General features: G+C 46.5%; 1 protein-coding gene across 6 annotated transcripts in view; it reads left to right on the forward strand.

The window, feature by feature from the left end:
- Positions 1-14,433, forward strand: part of CHD6 (chromodomain helicase DNA binding protein 6) — a 139,128-nt gene that overhangs the window by 121,242 nt on the left and 3,453 nt on the right. For 4 of the 6 annotated variants that reach the window (XM_045529296.1, XM_045529295.1, XM_045529297.1 and 1 more), the window contains 5 exons: positions 2,432-2,583; positions 2,992-3,198; positions 4,136-4,588; positions 6,276-6,467; positions 7,480-7,599. In XM_045529296.1, coding sequence (XP_045385252.1) covers positions 2,432-2,583; positions 2,992-3,198; positions 4,136-4,588; positions 6,276-6,467; positions 7,480-7,599 — 1,124 coding nt within the window. Of the gene's footprint in view, positions 1-2,431; positions 2,584-2,991; positions 3,199-4,135; positions 4,589-6,275; positions 6,468-7,479; positions 7,600-10,450; positions 14,430-14,433 lie in introns of those variants that run through there. The other 2 variants (XM_045529299.1, XM_045529298.1) reach the window with 2 other exon arrangements.

The raw sequence follows: 14,433 nt of genomic DNA on the forward strand, positions 1-14,433 counted from the left end.
GAATACTACTCAGATATAAGAAACAATGGTGATATAGTACCTCTTGTATTTTCCTGGATAGAGCTGGAACCCATTCTACTAAGTGAAGTATCCCAAGAATGGAAAAATAAGCACCACATGTACTCACCATCAAATTGGTTTCACTGATCACCTAAGAGCACATTTAGGAATAACATTAATCGGATGTTGGGGAGATGTTGTGGGGGGGATGGGTGTTTACATACATAATGAGTGTGATGCACACCATCTAGGGGATGGACACGCTTGAATCTCTGATTTGGGGCGGCAGGGGGTGGGCAAAGGCAATATACGTAACCTAAACTTTTGTACCCCCATAATATGCTGAAATAAAAAGAAAAAAGAAAATAGCTTGCCAGGTGTAGTGGCTCATGCCTGCAATCCTAGCATTTTGGGAGGCTGAAGCAGGAGGATTCATTGAGGCCAGGGGTTCAAAACCAACCTGGGCCACACAGTAAGATCCCGTCTCTACTAAATATAGAAAAAATTAGCCGAGCGTCATGGTACATGACTGTAGTCCCAGCTACTCAGGAGGCTGAGGACAGGAGGATCACTTGAGCCCAGGAGTTTGAGGTTACAGTGAGCTATGATCCCACCACTACACTCTATTCCAGGCAACAGAGCAAGACCCTGTCTCAGAAAAAGAAAAAAACAAGAAAGTAGCTTAATACAATAGTAGCCCCAGCCAACCCAGAAGGAGCCAGTCATGCCCAATCCACTTCACTCCAGGCCACAAAGGATCACTGCTATGTGTTGAATTATAAAACCCCACATTGCTTTTTGAACACTATTGTAGGGAAATCACCGAATAATAAGTTCTTGCAAACCCAGACAGTCAAATGAGTTCAGGATAAAGGTAAGCATGATTTAGAGGAGAAGAAATGTTCCTAAATGGATGTCCTTTTGTGGCAGTGCCAGCCTTGCTATGTGAGGATGGAGGCAGCAGTGGCCCTGATAAGCTTTAGTGAGCATTGTGCATGTGCATGGGTGGGAGTCTCTTGCACAGATGCTTTTAGAAGTGCTTTTGCAGACCTTGAAAAGGATCGTCAACGTATACGAGGTATGGGATGGGTGAGCAGGGAGGGTTAGCCCTGCTTTCGAGATTATAAATCTACCGTCCTAAAGGAGCAGTAATTAACTGATACACTGGTCAGGACCAGCCCCCAGGTGTCCTGGCTTTTTTTCCAGGATTTTCTCTCACACATCATTTTGCTTTTTCTTAAAACTCCTCTGTTTAAAACCTCTCAGTGGTACTCCCCATTGAATCTAGAATAAAATCCAATTTTCTATCATGGCCTACGGGACTCAGCATAATCTAGATGATTTCCACCCCTCCAGCGTCATCGGGTACTTTGTTCCAGGCCAGCATTTAGTTTCTCGCATGTCCAGAATGCCCTTCCCATTGCTTCCTCCCCTTTGTGGATGGTCCCTCCTCCGAGGGGCTCTCTCTACCAGCCTACCTGAGTAGGTCTTCCCTGCTATTCCCTATCATGGCACCTTGTTTCTTTCCCTGTATGGCATTTATCAAGGCTTATAATTTTAGTTATTCCTTTATTGGTACTGCTTTCCTTGCTGTCTTCCCTTATGAAAGTATAAGAACCTTGAGGGCCAGGGCCACATCTATCTTGTTTATCCTGAGTCCGCTGGGCCTGGCAAGGTCCTGTTCATGGTAAGGGGTCTCTACAGCTCTCTAGAAGTCTTTCTGCATGTTCAAACGTGAAATTTTCACATTTCTGAGGATAGATATTCTTTGTCAGTTCACCGAGAAAGAAGTCCACAGTTTTTCCTGCTCTGGCCATTTCACTATCATCTGTTCACTCCTTGCTATTACTAGGAAGATCCACTTCACATTGATACTAAACTTCCACCGTTACTGAGGCTTGAAAGAAAGAGTTGCATTTCTATTTCTTTCCATCAGTGAAGTAATTGAAATGTTCTAAATTTCTTTGCATCTTTTTTTTTTTCATGAATCAGGTCTACTTTTCCTTTAAGTTTGATGACTTCTCATCCTTATTAATATCACCCTCTTGTTACATCTCATATTCTATAGTCTGTCTCTTCGAGTGTGTCAAAGTATAAGCAACTTTCTCTTCTCCACTATTCTAAATAGAAAGCCTCTTTGTGGTCATTCATCTCCTCTTACTCTAGGATACATGAGAAAAATCTCGTTTCTCTTTTCCTTTTTGTTATTGGGGTGTGAGTGCAGACTCACACTAGAGGACTTGCCTTGGTAGCCCCAGAGCAGGCTTTGCCTTTATGGTTCCCCTAGAAATAGAAGGTATGGTATTAATAATTAGTAGTCAATTGAAAATAAATCACATTTATTTTGTGAGCTAATTATGAGCTAATTAAAAAAACGGAAAGGAAAGACAGATTGGATGTCCTGATCCCTCAGACTACTATCTCTTCCCAGATTATCCAGGGAAATACTCTGAAGAGGAGAGCAAGAGCTCGACATCGGGCATCGCTGGAGACATTGGGGATGACCTACAGGAGGCTCGGGCTCCCACCATCGCCCAACTCCTGCAGGAGAAAACCCTCTATTCCTTCTCTGAATGGCCAAAGGTACACCCAGAGCTTGCATTTTCCCTCTAAAGCATTCTCAGCTTTGAATCTTTTATTTTAAACCTTTTAGAGTGTTTCTGAGCAACAGACCCAGAAAAATGTTTACTGTCTTTTAAAGGTATTAGTTTTGTAACATTTGAACATTAAAGATGTATGCCCTTGACTAATTAGACCATAAGGTGAAAGTATCAAGTTGTTCTCATATTTATAGCACTATGGCTTTAAAGCTCTAATTTTCATTTTCCAAACTGTGAATTTTATTTTAAGGCCTATAAAGTGAGCATGTGTGAATGTGCTCTTTTCTAATGAGCTCCTTCTGGTGAGAAAACTTAACTCTTGATCTCAGGAGACTTTGTAAATTGGGATAACTTGGTACTTATTCCTCAGAGCTGTTGTCCTTTTTTCTAGGATCGTGTGATAATTAACCGCCTAGATAATATCTGCCACGTAGTGTTAAAAGGAAAGTGGCCCTCCAGCCAGCAGTACGAGCCCTTGGGCACACTGCCCACCCCAGTGCTAACCAGCAGTGCTGGTTCTCGGAACAGCCTCTCAGAGCCAGAAGCAGCAGAGCACACCTTCAGCAATGGCACGGCATTGGCAGCCCAAATCCAGAAGGTGAGACTGTAAGAATGATACTAACCACAAAACAAAGAATAGGGGGTACTGTCCACTTCTCAGTTGAGAAGATTTGCTGAATGGATAGGGGGTTTTGTCAAGCCATTAGTGTTAACTGAGGAATTTAGACTTTATCTGCAGGCAGTGGAGACCTATTAAAAGTTTGGGAGCAGGAAAACGCATGATGAGAGCAGGGTTTTGCAGCCCAACTGGAGTGGTATGCAGAGCAGGAAACTGAGGAACAGAGAAGGTTCTAGACACTAGGTTAGTGGTAGGGTAGATACAAAGAAAGGTTCTAGACACTAGGTTAGTGGTAGGGTGGATACAAAGAAAGATGACTCCATGACTAATATATAAGGAAAGGGAGGCATGACTGGATCCATGTGTTCAACCTTTGTCGAGCTGAGAAAACAATGGTGGCCAATAGAAATTAGGGAAATCAAAGCAGAAATGAGCGTTTTGGTGGGAAATGGTGGGTTTTATTGAGATACATTTTTAGCCACTGGTTATTACTCTGGACTGCATGTTGGGGAGGAGGACCTTGAAAAGCTAATGATTCTGATTTAATTGGTCTGGGCTGTGGCCTGGGTATTGGGATTTTTTAATTTCCCAGGTGATTCTGAGGTATAGGTGAGATTGAGAATCTCTCAGTTATATTTTGCAACTCCAGGTGTAGTTCATGGACTAGCAGCACCTGGAAACCTATTAAAGATGCAGACTCTCGGGCTCTTTCTCAGGCCCACTGCAGTAGAATCTGCATTTTAATAAGTTGTCCAGGTGATTTGGTATGAAAGTTTGAGGAGGCTCAAATTAGAAGAACTTCTAAAAAGATGATTGGAAATAACACAAGGCCCCGGGAAATCAGTCCTAGAGATGGAGCTGGCATTCAGCCACCAAAGTGGCGTTCACACCTCTCTCGCCACTTGTGTGTTCACAGGAGAGTTTCTTAGCTCCAGTATTCACAAAGGAGGAACAGAAGCACAGACGTCCCTATGAGTTTGAGGTGGAGAGGGATGCAAAGGCTCGCAGCCTGGAGCAGTTCTCTGCTGCCCACGGGCACCCCCCCATCGTCCTCAATGGCTGGCATGGGGAGTCAGCTATGGACCTCTCCTGCTCGTCAGAGGGGTCCCCAGGAGCCACATCCCCTTTCCCAGTGGGCACCAGCACCCCTAAGATTGGGGCTATTGGTTCACTTCAAGGAGCCCTTGGCATGGATTTGTCTGGAATTCTACAAGCTGGCCTGATCCATCCAGTGACTGGGCAGATCGTCAATGGAAGCCTTAGAAGAGATGATGCGGCCACAAGGAGGCGGAGGGGGAGGCGGAAACATGTTGAAGGAGGGATGGATCTCATCTTCTTGAAGGAGCAAACACTTCAGGCAGGAATCTTGGTGGGTATATGGGGCCGTTAAGTAAAAGCATTGACCTTTCTACGCTGAGAAACAAACTCTTCCTCATCAGACACAGAATATTTTGGTTTATGGAACTTTTATCCCTATTTCAGTTGTCCTGGTTGGTTTATGGAACTTTTATCCCTATTTCAGTTGTCCTGCTTTGTTTTCTCTGATTAGAAGATACTCTCCATCTTTTCTAGAAGTAGTAGTTACTAACTCATTAAAATGACGTTGAATCTGCTTACAACCTGGAGGAATGAGCCAGGAGGTCTCGCCATTTCAAATAGAAACAACCCACCCCCCATCGTTTCAGAAGAGCCACTGGTGATTGTACAGGCAGAGCAGGGTGGCAGGGTTGAGTGTGCAGCAGCATTTCTCCAGGGTCTGGGGGACGGGAGAGGGGGAGAAGGAGCAGGAGTTGGTGCTGCCCGAATGTTGATCCTGCCCTGTTGCCTGACGTCCTGGGCGACATGAGACCTGCGCGGAGCCACCCCTGGCCCCTCCGTGAAGAGTGGTGGCAGCACCTACCCAGAGATCAAGCAAAGGCCGTAAGGAGATCACTGTAGACAGCAGCACAGGTCAGAAGCTGTACACCTGTGCCCCCTTTAGACTGTTTAATGCTTAATGGTGTATTTTGGTTTTCCCCATTTATTGGATTTTGAGCTCCAAAACAGGAATCACATTTTTTTCTTCTTATTTTAAAAGCAATAATAATAGCTAGTATTTATTGAGTGCCTACTGTGTGCCACACTGTTCAAGGTTTTATATGATTATCCTGTTTGCTCCTACAACAACCCTGTGAAGATAGATTTTATTATTATTCCCATTTTATAGATGAGGAAACTGAGGCTTTCAAGCAGTAAATAATTTGCCCAGGATTATCCAGCTAGTAAGTGGCAGAGCAGGAAACCAAACCAAGGACCTTGTTCTCTAGATGCTGAGAGCTTTACTACTAAGTCATATTGTTTGGGATATGCCTTCCTCTTAGACTTTGTGTATAATTTGAGGAACTGAAGTGGCAGGTTCTTTCCTTGCCCAAACCTGCATGCTTTTAAGAAATTTGTTATGTTTTTTAGAAGTGCAAATCCATGGTTTCTCTGTAATGATCATAGAATTCTGATGAAATGACTGAAAGAAAAATTTTTTTCCCTTGGCTTTAGAGTACTTTTTAAAATTATTTATGCAGACATTTGTTTAGCACTGACATTGTGTTTTATCAGTAGACCCCACCATAGGCATTGGTAATACAGAGCTGAGTAAGACAGGCACTCAAACTCTAGAGGATGAGTAGATGAGTCACTTGCAGTGTGGCATCTTCTGTTACATGAGAGAGCTGCGACCACAGTGCTGTGGGGACAGGGGCTGCAGTGGCCAATATCGTCTGGGACAGTGGGTGGTGGTGACAAAGGGGAAACACCAAATCCCAGCAGTCAGGATGGGGTTAAAGTCTGCTAAGTAGACAAGGTAGTGGGGAGCAGTCAGGTGGAGGGATTGTGCAACACGTGCACGAGCTCATGCCCAGGTCAGCAGAGTGTGCAGAATTCTCATTCAGGCACCTCAGCTGAGTAATGTTAGGATGGAAGTAGATGGAATGATTCAAGGAACACCTTATGTGTTTTCTTTGTAGAAAGTAGTTTTTATTTTGTCGTGACTAACTACACATACTTGTTTTCCCTTCATCCAGGAAGTCCATGAAGACCCAGGGCAGGCCACCTTGAGCACCACACACCCGGAAGGGCCAGGGCCTGCTACCTCGGCCCCCGAGCCAGCCGCAGCAGCCGGCAGCCAAGCTGAGAAAGCCATTCCCAGCAAGAGTCTGCTTGACTGGCTGAGGCAGCAGGCTGACTACTCCTTAGAAGTTCCCAGCTTTGGGGCAGTAAGTGTTTGTTGGTGCTGCCCAAGAGACCACTATTTACCTCTTGCTGACTTGTTGCTAGTTTTGATAAAAGCGTGCTGGGGGAAACCAGGAAGTTGGGAGCTGTTTGAGAGAAATCTGTGCAACTGAGAACAGCATTTTAAAGTTTTTTTTGTTTTTAAGTTTAAATTTTAGTTAAATTCTCCAGTAATAGAAAGGACAGCCATGTCAAAACACTGTGCCAGAAAGTAGACATGGAAGATCTTAAAAGGACAGAACTTGCCTAAGTTCTGCAAAATTTTTGCCTGTTCGTGCAAAAATTGCCACACAATACCATAAGCTCACAGGGAAATCTTTAGGTTGCATAAACTGTGCCACTTGATGAAAAGTAAGTTAATACGTTACTACGTTTGGTGATTGCAGGGATGGGCATTCTTAGTTTTACAGCTGTTGCTTTGGGACTTTTCCTTCAAGTCATCTCACTGCCTTTGTCCTAAATCCTTCAGATTAGAAATTTTTAGGAGAGGGCACCTGATATCTTTTCTTGGGTTTTCTTTTCTCACTTGCTCATCTAACCCCACCACCATCTTTGTCCTGGGTACACCTAACTACTAGGAAGATATGTAGGTAGCAAGTGCGCAGGAAAAGGAGAACACATTCACAGATGCACACCCTCCAACGACAGGCAGAACCAGCCAGGCACGTAACAGTGAAGGGAGAATCGGAGAAAATGATAAAGAGGAGGTGGCTAGGGATTCGCCATGTCCTGGGAACCTGGCCAATAGCTCAGGTGTCCTAGTCTGCAGGGCTGGGGCCCACGCAGCCTGTTTTCCAGCTGAATGCAGGAACGCTGGTGCTTCAAGGAAAGGAAGCCTAGATGAGAGCCAGGTGACTATTTTCAGCCTAACCTGGCCAGGTCCTGTGCAGAGGGCCATTAATGAGAAAAATAGCAAAACCAGCTGCAAAGCACCATCCTTATCAGAAGAATCTATGACAGAATGTTTTATAATTCTGGTCTCCATTTGCCTCCTAGAATTTTTCAGACAAACCAAAGCAGAGGAGGCCACGCTGTAAAGAACCTGGAAAATTAGATATCAGCTCTCTGAGCGGGGAAGAAGGGGTTCCTGCCGTCCCCAAGGAGCCAGAACTGAGGGTAAGGAAGAGGGCCGTGAGCATGGAGCCAGGGGGAGCATCCCGGGTGAGCCACACCTTGCACAGTTGAGAGAAAGCCCCCAGATAGGTGACACCTTTCAAGAGGACAAGAAGCCCGCACAGGAAGTTGATAAATACTGAGAAGGATGCTGTGGCATTTTTACATGCAGTGAGACTCCCAATAGTCATTTGTTTTCAACCTTTACCTCCAAAATTATTTGTTAAACCATTCCCAAAGCTTTTATTTTTTTTCCTGTTTATAGTTACAAGAGAAAAGAAACCTTAGCCCTCGTCAGGAGTCTATTTCCAGTGTTTAACAAACCTCATTATTAGAAGTTTTCATTTCCTAATCTAAGTTTTCTGGCTACCATTTAAGACATTTCTTCCTAGTGTAGCCTCACTGGCAATGAGAAACAGCTGACTCTGACCACTGCCCTTTTCCTATTATAGAATCATGAGACTGGAAGGGACTTCAAAGGCATCTACAGAATACTTCAAGTATAACGAATCTGAGTTAATTATAGTTTACAGATGAGCACAAATTTGGACTAGAAAAGTCATAACCTCTAGGGGGCAGTAATAACATTCCAACTTGAAAATGTGTTGAGCTTGGGCAAATTATACATAAGTGTGCTCCTAACCTCCTACGAGTGCATTCTGTCCGAACAGGGAGCGTCTGAAGATCCTCTGGGGACATTTGCTCTTCCCAGGTTGTTCCATAAACTCAGGCTTTCCTGAATACCTTCTGGTTAAGTATTCTGCCCAGCTACATCTTGCCTTGAGTAGGAATTCCCTTCTTGGTGGGATTGCCTGAATGTGATTTCTTTTTTTTTTAGCTCCAAAAGACTGCCTAGCCTAGTTTTCCTCCTCGTGCAGAAAGAAGCTAGTACTTAATGTTCTCAGGGAACTCGTTACTGAGTGTGTCACCTGGATTATCACTCATTTAGCAGCCCCACAGACGATGGCCGTCCTCGCCCCCATCCACTACCACAGCCCCTTGGAGGGGACCTGGGCCCTAGGTAGTTTGTCACGTTGGAAAAGCTGCCCTTTTTCTTCTCTCTTGTATTAGTCCCAGAAAATGTCCCTTCCACCCTTTTTTTAGACCTGATTGTGCAATACAAGCCAGTTCAGCTTCTCTTTTATCCCATCTGTCTCCTCACCCCATCACCGCCTCCCACCCTTCTCCTTTTGTCTCAGCACACAGTGTCTTGACAAGGGAAGACCTCTAGTTCTTGCTTTGTTGTAGTCTGAGCTCTTGCTTTAGAGACTTGTCAAAGAAACCACATGGTTTCCCCCTTGGCTTTCTCATTTCTTTCTCCATGTCTAACAATTTCCCTCATGTTCCCTGGAAATTAATGTCCACCCTTCCCCTGTAGACATTGACCCCTTGCCAGAAAACCCATTTCTAAGCTGTTCTTGCAAGCCAGCCTCTTCCCAGAGATGCATTTCCTTCCTTTGTTAAATAAACACACTCCCTGCCTTGAGGGCTCTTTTCCTACAGTAAGGAAAGAACAGGAAGCACTTGGGCGCCTGGTCAGGGCTGCTCAGCCTCCCAACAGGGCTGGCTGGTGTGTCTCCCACACCTCCTCTTGGGATGCTGGCCTTCGAGGGTGTGCAGTGCCCTTTTTCTTTCCCATCCTCTCAGTCCATTCAGGCTGCCATAACAGAATACCGCAGACTGGGGCAGTCGGGGCGGGGAGAGTATAAACAACATAAATTTACTTCTCACAGCTCTGGAGACCAGAAAGCCCAAGATCAAGGCACCAGCAGATTCAGTGTCTGGGGAGGGCCTGTTCTGTATAGACAGCCGACTTCTCGCTATGTCCTCACATGGAGAATGGGAGGACCAAGCTCTCACAAGGTCACTAATACTATTCATAAGGGCTCAGCCCCCATGACCTAATCACCCCCCAAACCCCACATCCTATTATCATCACCTTAGGGGTAAGATTTCAGCATATTAATTTGATGGGACATAAACATCCAGTCCACAGCAGAAACCCTACCCTTTTTTTTAGAAATAGATTAAAAGTCCCACAAGGAATTCTTCCTTTCTTCTTCTTTTTTTTTTTTTTGGAGACAGAGTCTCACTCTGTTGCCCGGGCTAGAGTGAGTGCCGTGGCGTCAGCCTAGCTCACAGCAACCTCAGACTCCTGGGCTCGAGCGATCCTCCTGCCTCAGCCTCCCGAGTAGCTGGGAGTACAGGCATGTGCCACCATGCCCGGCTAATTTTTTCTATATGTATTTTTAGCTGTCCAAATCATTTCTTTCTATTTTTAGTAGAGACGGGGTCTCGCTCTTGCTCAGGCTGGTCTCGAACTCCTGAGCTCAAACGATCCACCCGCCTCAGCCTCCCATAGTGCTGGGATTACAGGCATGAGCCACCACGCCCGGCCTCTTCCTTTCTTCTTTTGAGCCCACAAGGCCCTTCTGTATGTGTTGTGGTTTGGCTGGAAGGTTCACAGACTTAGCCTAACACAGGCTGCACGTAAGGCCATGGGATTCAACTTTAGAATGCCCAGTACACGGTGGTTGCTCATTAAATATATGTATATACATACATAATATAGCTTATATTTGTAAGTTATATACGTATATATTTGTTTCACATATACATGTATAGTTTTTTATTTTTTGCTGAGCCAAACAATTTGACAGTAAATTGTAGACATGACACATCACTCCTAAGTACTTTAGTGTGCATCTCATAAGAACATTTTCCTACATAATTATTGCCATTATCACACATGCATGTTAATAGTATGTAATATCTAGTCCATATTCAGATTCTACAAATGGTCCCAAAAATGTCTTTCAGTGTTGATTTTTGTTCTGTTTTGTTTTGGTTTTAGGATTTGTAAATGAGGAGCCACACATTGCATTTGGTTTTAGGTCTCTTTTTACCCAGTGAATATCTGTTGGATGAACCTACTTAACCTTCCTGGGAGGAGAAAGGAAGCTGTGGTCACCACCTTCTCTTAACTCCACCCAAGAGTTAAGTTTTAGAGTTGCAATAACTGCTACCATGTATTGACGAAGATATTCTTCTTGGGCTGGAATGCCCACATAATTAGCTAGATAAGCAGATTTGCCTGCAGTGTTGCCTGAACACAAGGAGTCTCATTTCCTTGCTTCCTTTGCCTTCTCCCCAGGCCGCCTCTGGAAGAGGAAGCAGATTTGCTCCCAGGGTATAATTACCAGGAGGGAGAGCTGCCAAAGCCCGCCATGGCCGCTGTGTGTGGTCGCCAAGCTGCTGGGAGGGGCACCTGCCTGGGGTGGGCAGCAGCTGGTGGTTGGAGCAACTCTCCTCCACAGGAAGTGGTTAAAGCCAACTTCCTGTGCCAGCATTCCTCTTGCTCTGCTGTAGGTGACAAACTGTTCTCTTCACCTCCAGGGCCTTTCTGCTGCTGTTCTCTAGATCCAAAGGGAAGAGAAGGCCAGCTGAGAACACTCCTGGTTCTCAGCAAGGGTAGGGAAAGGATGCTGTTTGACATCCAGATGCCTGAGGAGTGCCACTTAAGCTTAGTGGGCAGGGCCAAGAAGGCCAAAAGTCCTGTTGGGGGTGTAGGCTGGTCCTAGATGCCCTGACAAGGGACTCAAAGCATGTTAAAGAAGATCTGATTTATGGCAGATTGCTTGAAAGTAAGAAAAAGGCATTATTCATCAAGCTCTGGACTTGTTTTCTTCCCAATAGAAAGAGTTCTGAGATGGAACATGCCCCTCTCACTGGAGAGTTAGGGAACATTTGTGGGTATGGAGGAAAAAGACACTCCCCAGCACCTTTGCCTGGCTCTTGGTTGTGGGTGGGCTGCAGGAAGAGAGCTTGGAGAGGCCTGTGGTTGAGTTGTGGTCGAGTTGTGGTTACCCTGGTCAGGCCCTGGGCCAAGGTGGCATGCCAGCCAGGCCTGAGACTGCTCAGTGTAGACAGAGTGACTGGCCCAGAATGAGGTGATTTGCACTGATGAGCTCAAGACAGGCTGGTGAGAAATTATCCTTTTAGCCTGGCCCCAATAAATAGGAACCAGCCAGGAATTACTCCCCAAGTGACCGTCCCTGGAGCCAGAGTGGGCAGTTGCCCAGCACACTCCAGGACAAACCAGCCTAGCAAATTGCAAGTGGCTGGTCCTGTTGGGAAGGAGGGAGGGGTATGGTGTGGTGTAGAAAGAGCCCTTGGGCAGGGAGCTACAGGGCCTGGATTCTCACTTGCTCTGTTCCTAACCAGCTGTGCCCCGGGGGAGATCCCTGCCCCTCTCTTTGTGAAAAGGAAGGGGACCGGACATGGCAGGTTCAGGGGATTCTTCCAGCTCTGTGATACTATTAACAAACCAAGGCTTTTTTGAGAAGAATTTTCTCCACAAAGTTGCCATCATAAAGCTTTTCATCTATGATGAACTGGTTTTACTTGAATATTCTTGGGAAGGTGAAGAACAGGTAGGAGACTTCAAAAAAATAACTATTTCTGGGGTCTGGGAAACATTCATATACACATGATTAGTTGAGGTAATGCTGATGGAATCTTTAGTTTAATACCAGATACATGGTCAGTGCTGCCTTCACGGTAGCTGGCATTTCTTCTGCAGCTCGTCCTGGTCTCACCACCACCTTCATTGCCGCCTGGAACTGCCAGTCCCCTCACTCCGCAACCCCACCACCACGGGGACTGGCGCAGCCCAGCTGCTGCTCACTGTGGGGCCCACCTAACGTGTGCCCCCACAGCTCGTAAGAACCAGAAACCAGTGCCACCAACTAACCCTACGACTGCCCCTTAGTGAAAATCTGGTGGGTTTTCTAAGGATTTTGCTTTTTTAATAGTTTTGAGAGAAGAGAGGTGATAAAACCAGTGGGAAATGCCACCCAGGTGCTTAGATATCCTTAGCTTCCCTGACTTCTTTCTCCACATGCTCTCGGGCTCCGTGCCTTCCTAAGAGGGGTTTTCTGGTGTCTCTTAGACCCGCATCTCCGTTCTTGCCCCAGGACTGCGCTCTGTTGAGTGCAGCCAGCTCCCTGGCTGTGGGCTGGGGGGCTGCTGCTTGTCAGTTCCCACTCCCCACTCACTCCAGACTCTTGAGGGAAGGGAAGGCATTTGCACAGAGGACAATTCTGAAAAGGCAACAGATGCAGCTCACAGACACGTGCCAGCAACTTTCCCACCTCGTGTCACCGTGTAGGCTCCCTGTTCCAGCTCTCACGGTAACCTGTGTCCTCAGTGGGATCCAGTGATACAAGATGCCTTGAGGCCATTCTGAACGCCTTAGCCTCCCCATTGCCGTGATCAGAGGGAAGGGGGAGAAATAACTCCGGCTTTGTATCGGGAACCGTAAGGAGACGCCTGGGCAGTGAGGGCCCCTTCCCGCCAGTGTGGCTTGGAAAGGGCAGCTGATGGCCCAGCACCAACAGGGAAGGGCTTTTTCTTCGTGCAGTACTTCTCCTCTGTAAGAAAACACTGAGACTGCTGAACAGCACAAGTAAAATGTGTCCTTTTTTAATACCGTGGACATGTATTACTTGGTAAGCTAACTAATGATAGTGAAGGGTGGAGGGCAATAGAGAAAGGTGTGCAGTTATCTGGGAGACCGGGCATTGCAGACACTGAGTCGTAAGAGAAATTTCTCCCTTTCTGTGGGGAAAACATTTCTTTCTTTATATAGCGATGATTCACATCTTTGAAACAAATTCAGAGAGAGATATGTCATAATTGCAGTGGTTTGTTTACCCGTGTGCAGTTAGACACTCCAGAGAGCAGGTACACGGCATGTCTGCATGGTCCTGCAGAGCTCCCAGGCCGCGTTCTCAGAGGAAGGAGAGTGCATGGCTGCAGCCTGTGCTTTCCTCTCCACGAGCTGTCTCCTGCTCGCTGATGATGTTACCAGAGCAGTCTGCTTCCTTTGTGTGGCTTTCATTCTGATGGGTGACAGGGAAGTGTCCAGCGCACAAGGTCAGATGACTTGTGTGCAGCGCTGTTGGCAGCCCAGGCCCTGTCACCCTGCAGTCCATGCAGAACAGAAGTATTTTACTGTGGAGCTCTTTGCCAATCAAGAAAAATGGGCTGAGTGTGATAGTGCTCATCTATAGTCCCAGCTCTTGGGAGGCCGAGGCAGGAGGATGGCTTGAGCCCAAAAAGAAAATTGTAGGTTAAACCTCCAAATAGAAGAAAAATAGATGGTCTCCCTTAAGGGAAACCAGAATATCAGTTATTTTGGTGGTGGTTCCTCTAGAGCGTCCCTCATTTCTTCAGCAAATGTGTGCACACCCCATTACATTCAGAGAGGTTGCCCTCCAGGAGTTCAGGATCCAGAGGGGAGTAGGGCGCGCACACAGTGAACAAGTAGTGCCCCTTTTGCAAGCACTGCTTCCTGTGGGCCTGGTGATGTAGAAAACGCTTTCAGTGACTCTGAAAGATAGGTTTGCATTGTCGTTTTCACCAAACTCTGAGAGATTGCCCGACGTGTCCTCACAGCCAGCGGGGTGCAGAGTCAGGATTGAAGCTCAGGTCTGTCCGGCTTCAAAACCCTGCTCTGCTTTATCGTTTCAATAAAAACCTTCCTGTGTTACTCGGAAGGCAAATGTTGGGGTGAGGCATCTTTAGTCACGGTCTCCAGCTCCCAGGTCTCGGCCAGCTTCTCACAGGCCGGACACCACCTTTGCTGGTGAGTGTGTTGGGAGCACTGCTTGGTGGTGACAGGCGCCCTGGTTGTGCCCGTGCCATCACATGCTCTCGGGGAAGCCCTTCAGGTACCGGTAGGCGGAGCTGCACAAGGCTGAGCCGGTGGGTGGGCGGCGCCCCAGTCCTCACCCTCAGCTGACCACCTGCCATCTAGTAACCTTGTATTTCTTT

The sequence above is a fragment of the Lemur catta genome, chromosome 17 (assembly GCF_020740605.2).
Source record: "Lemur catta isolate mLemCat1 chromosome 17, mLemCat1.pri, whole genome shotgun sequence".
Classification (NCBI taxonomy): Eukaryota; Metazoa; Chordata; class Mammalia; order Primates; family Lemuridae; genus Lemur; species Lemur catta.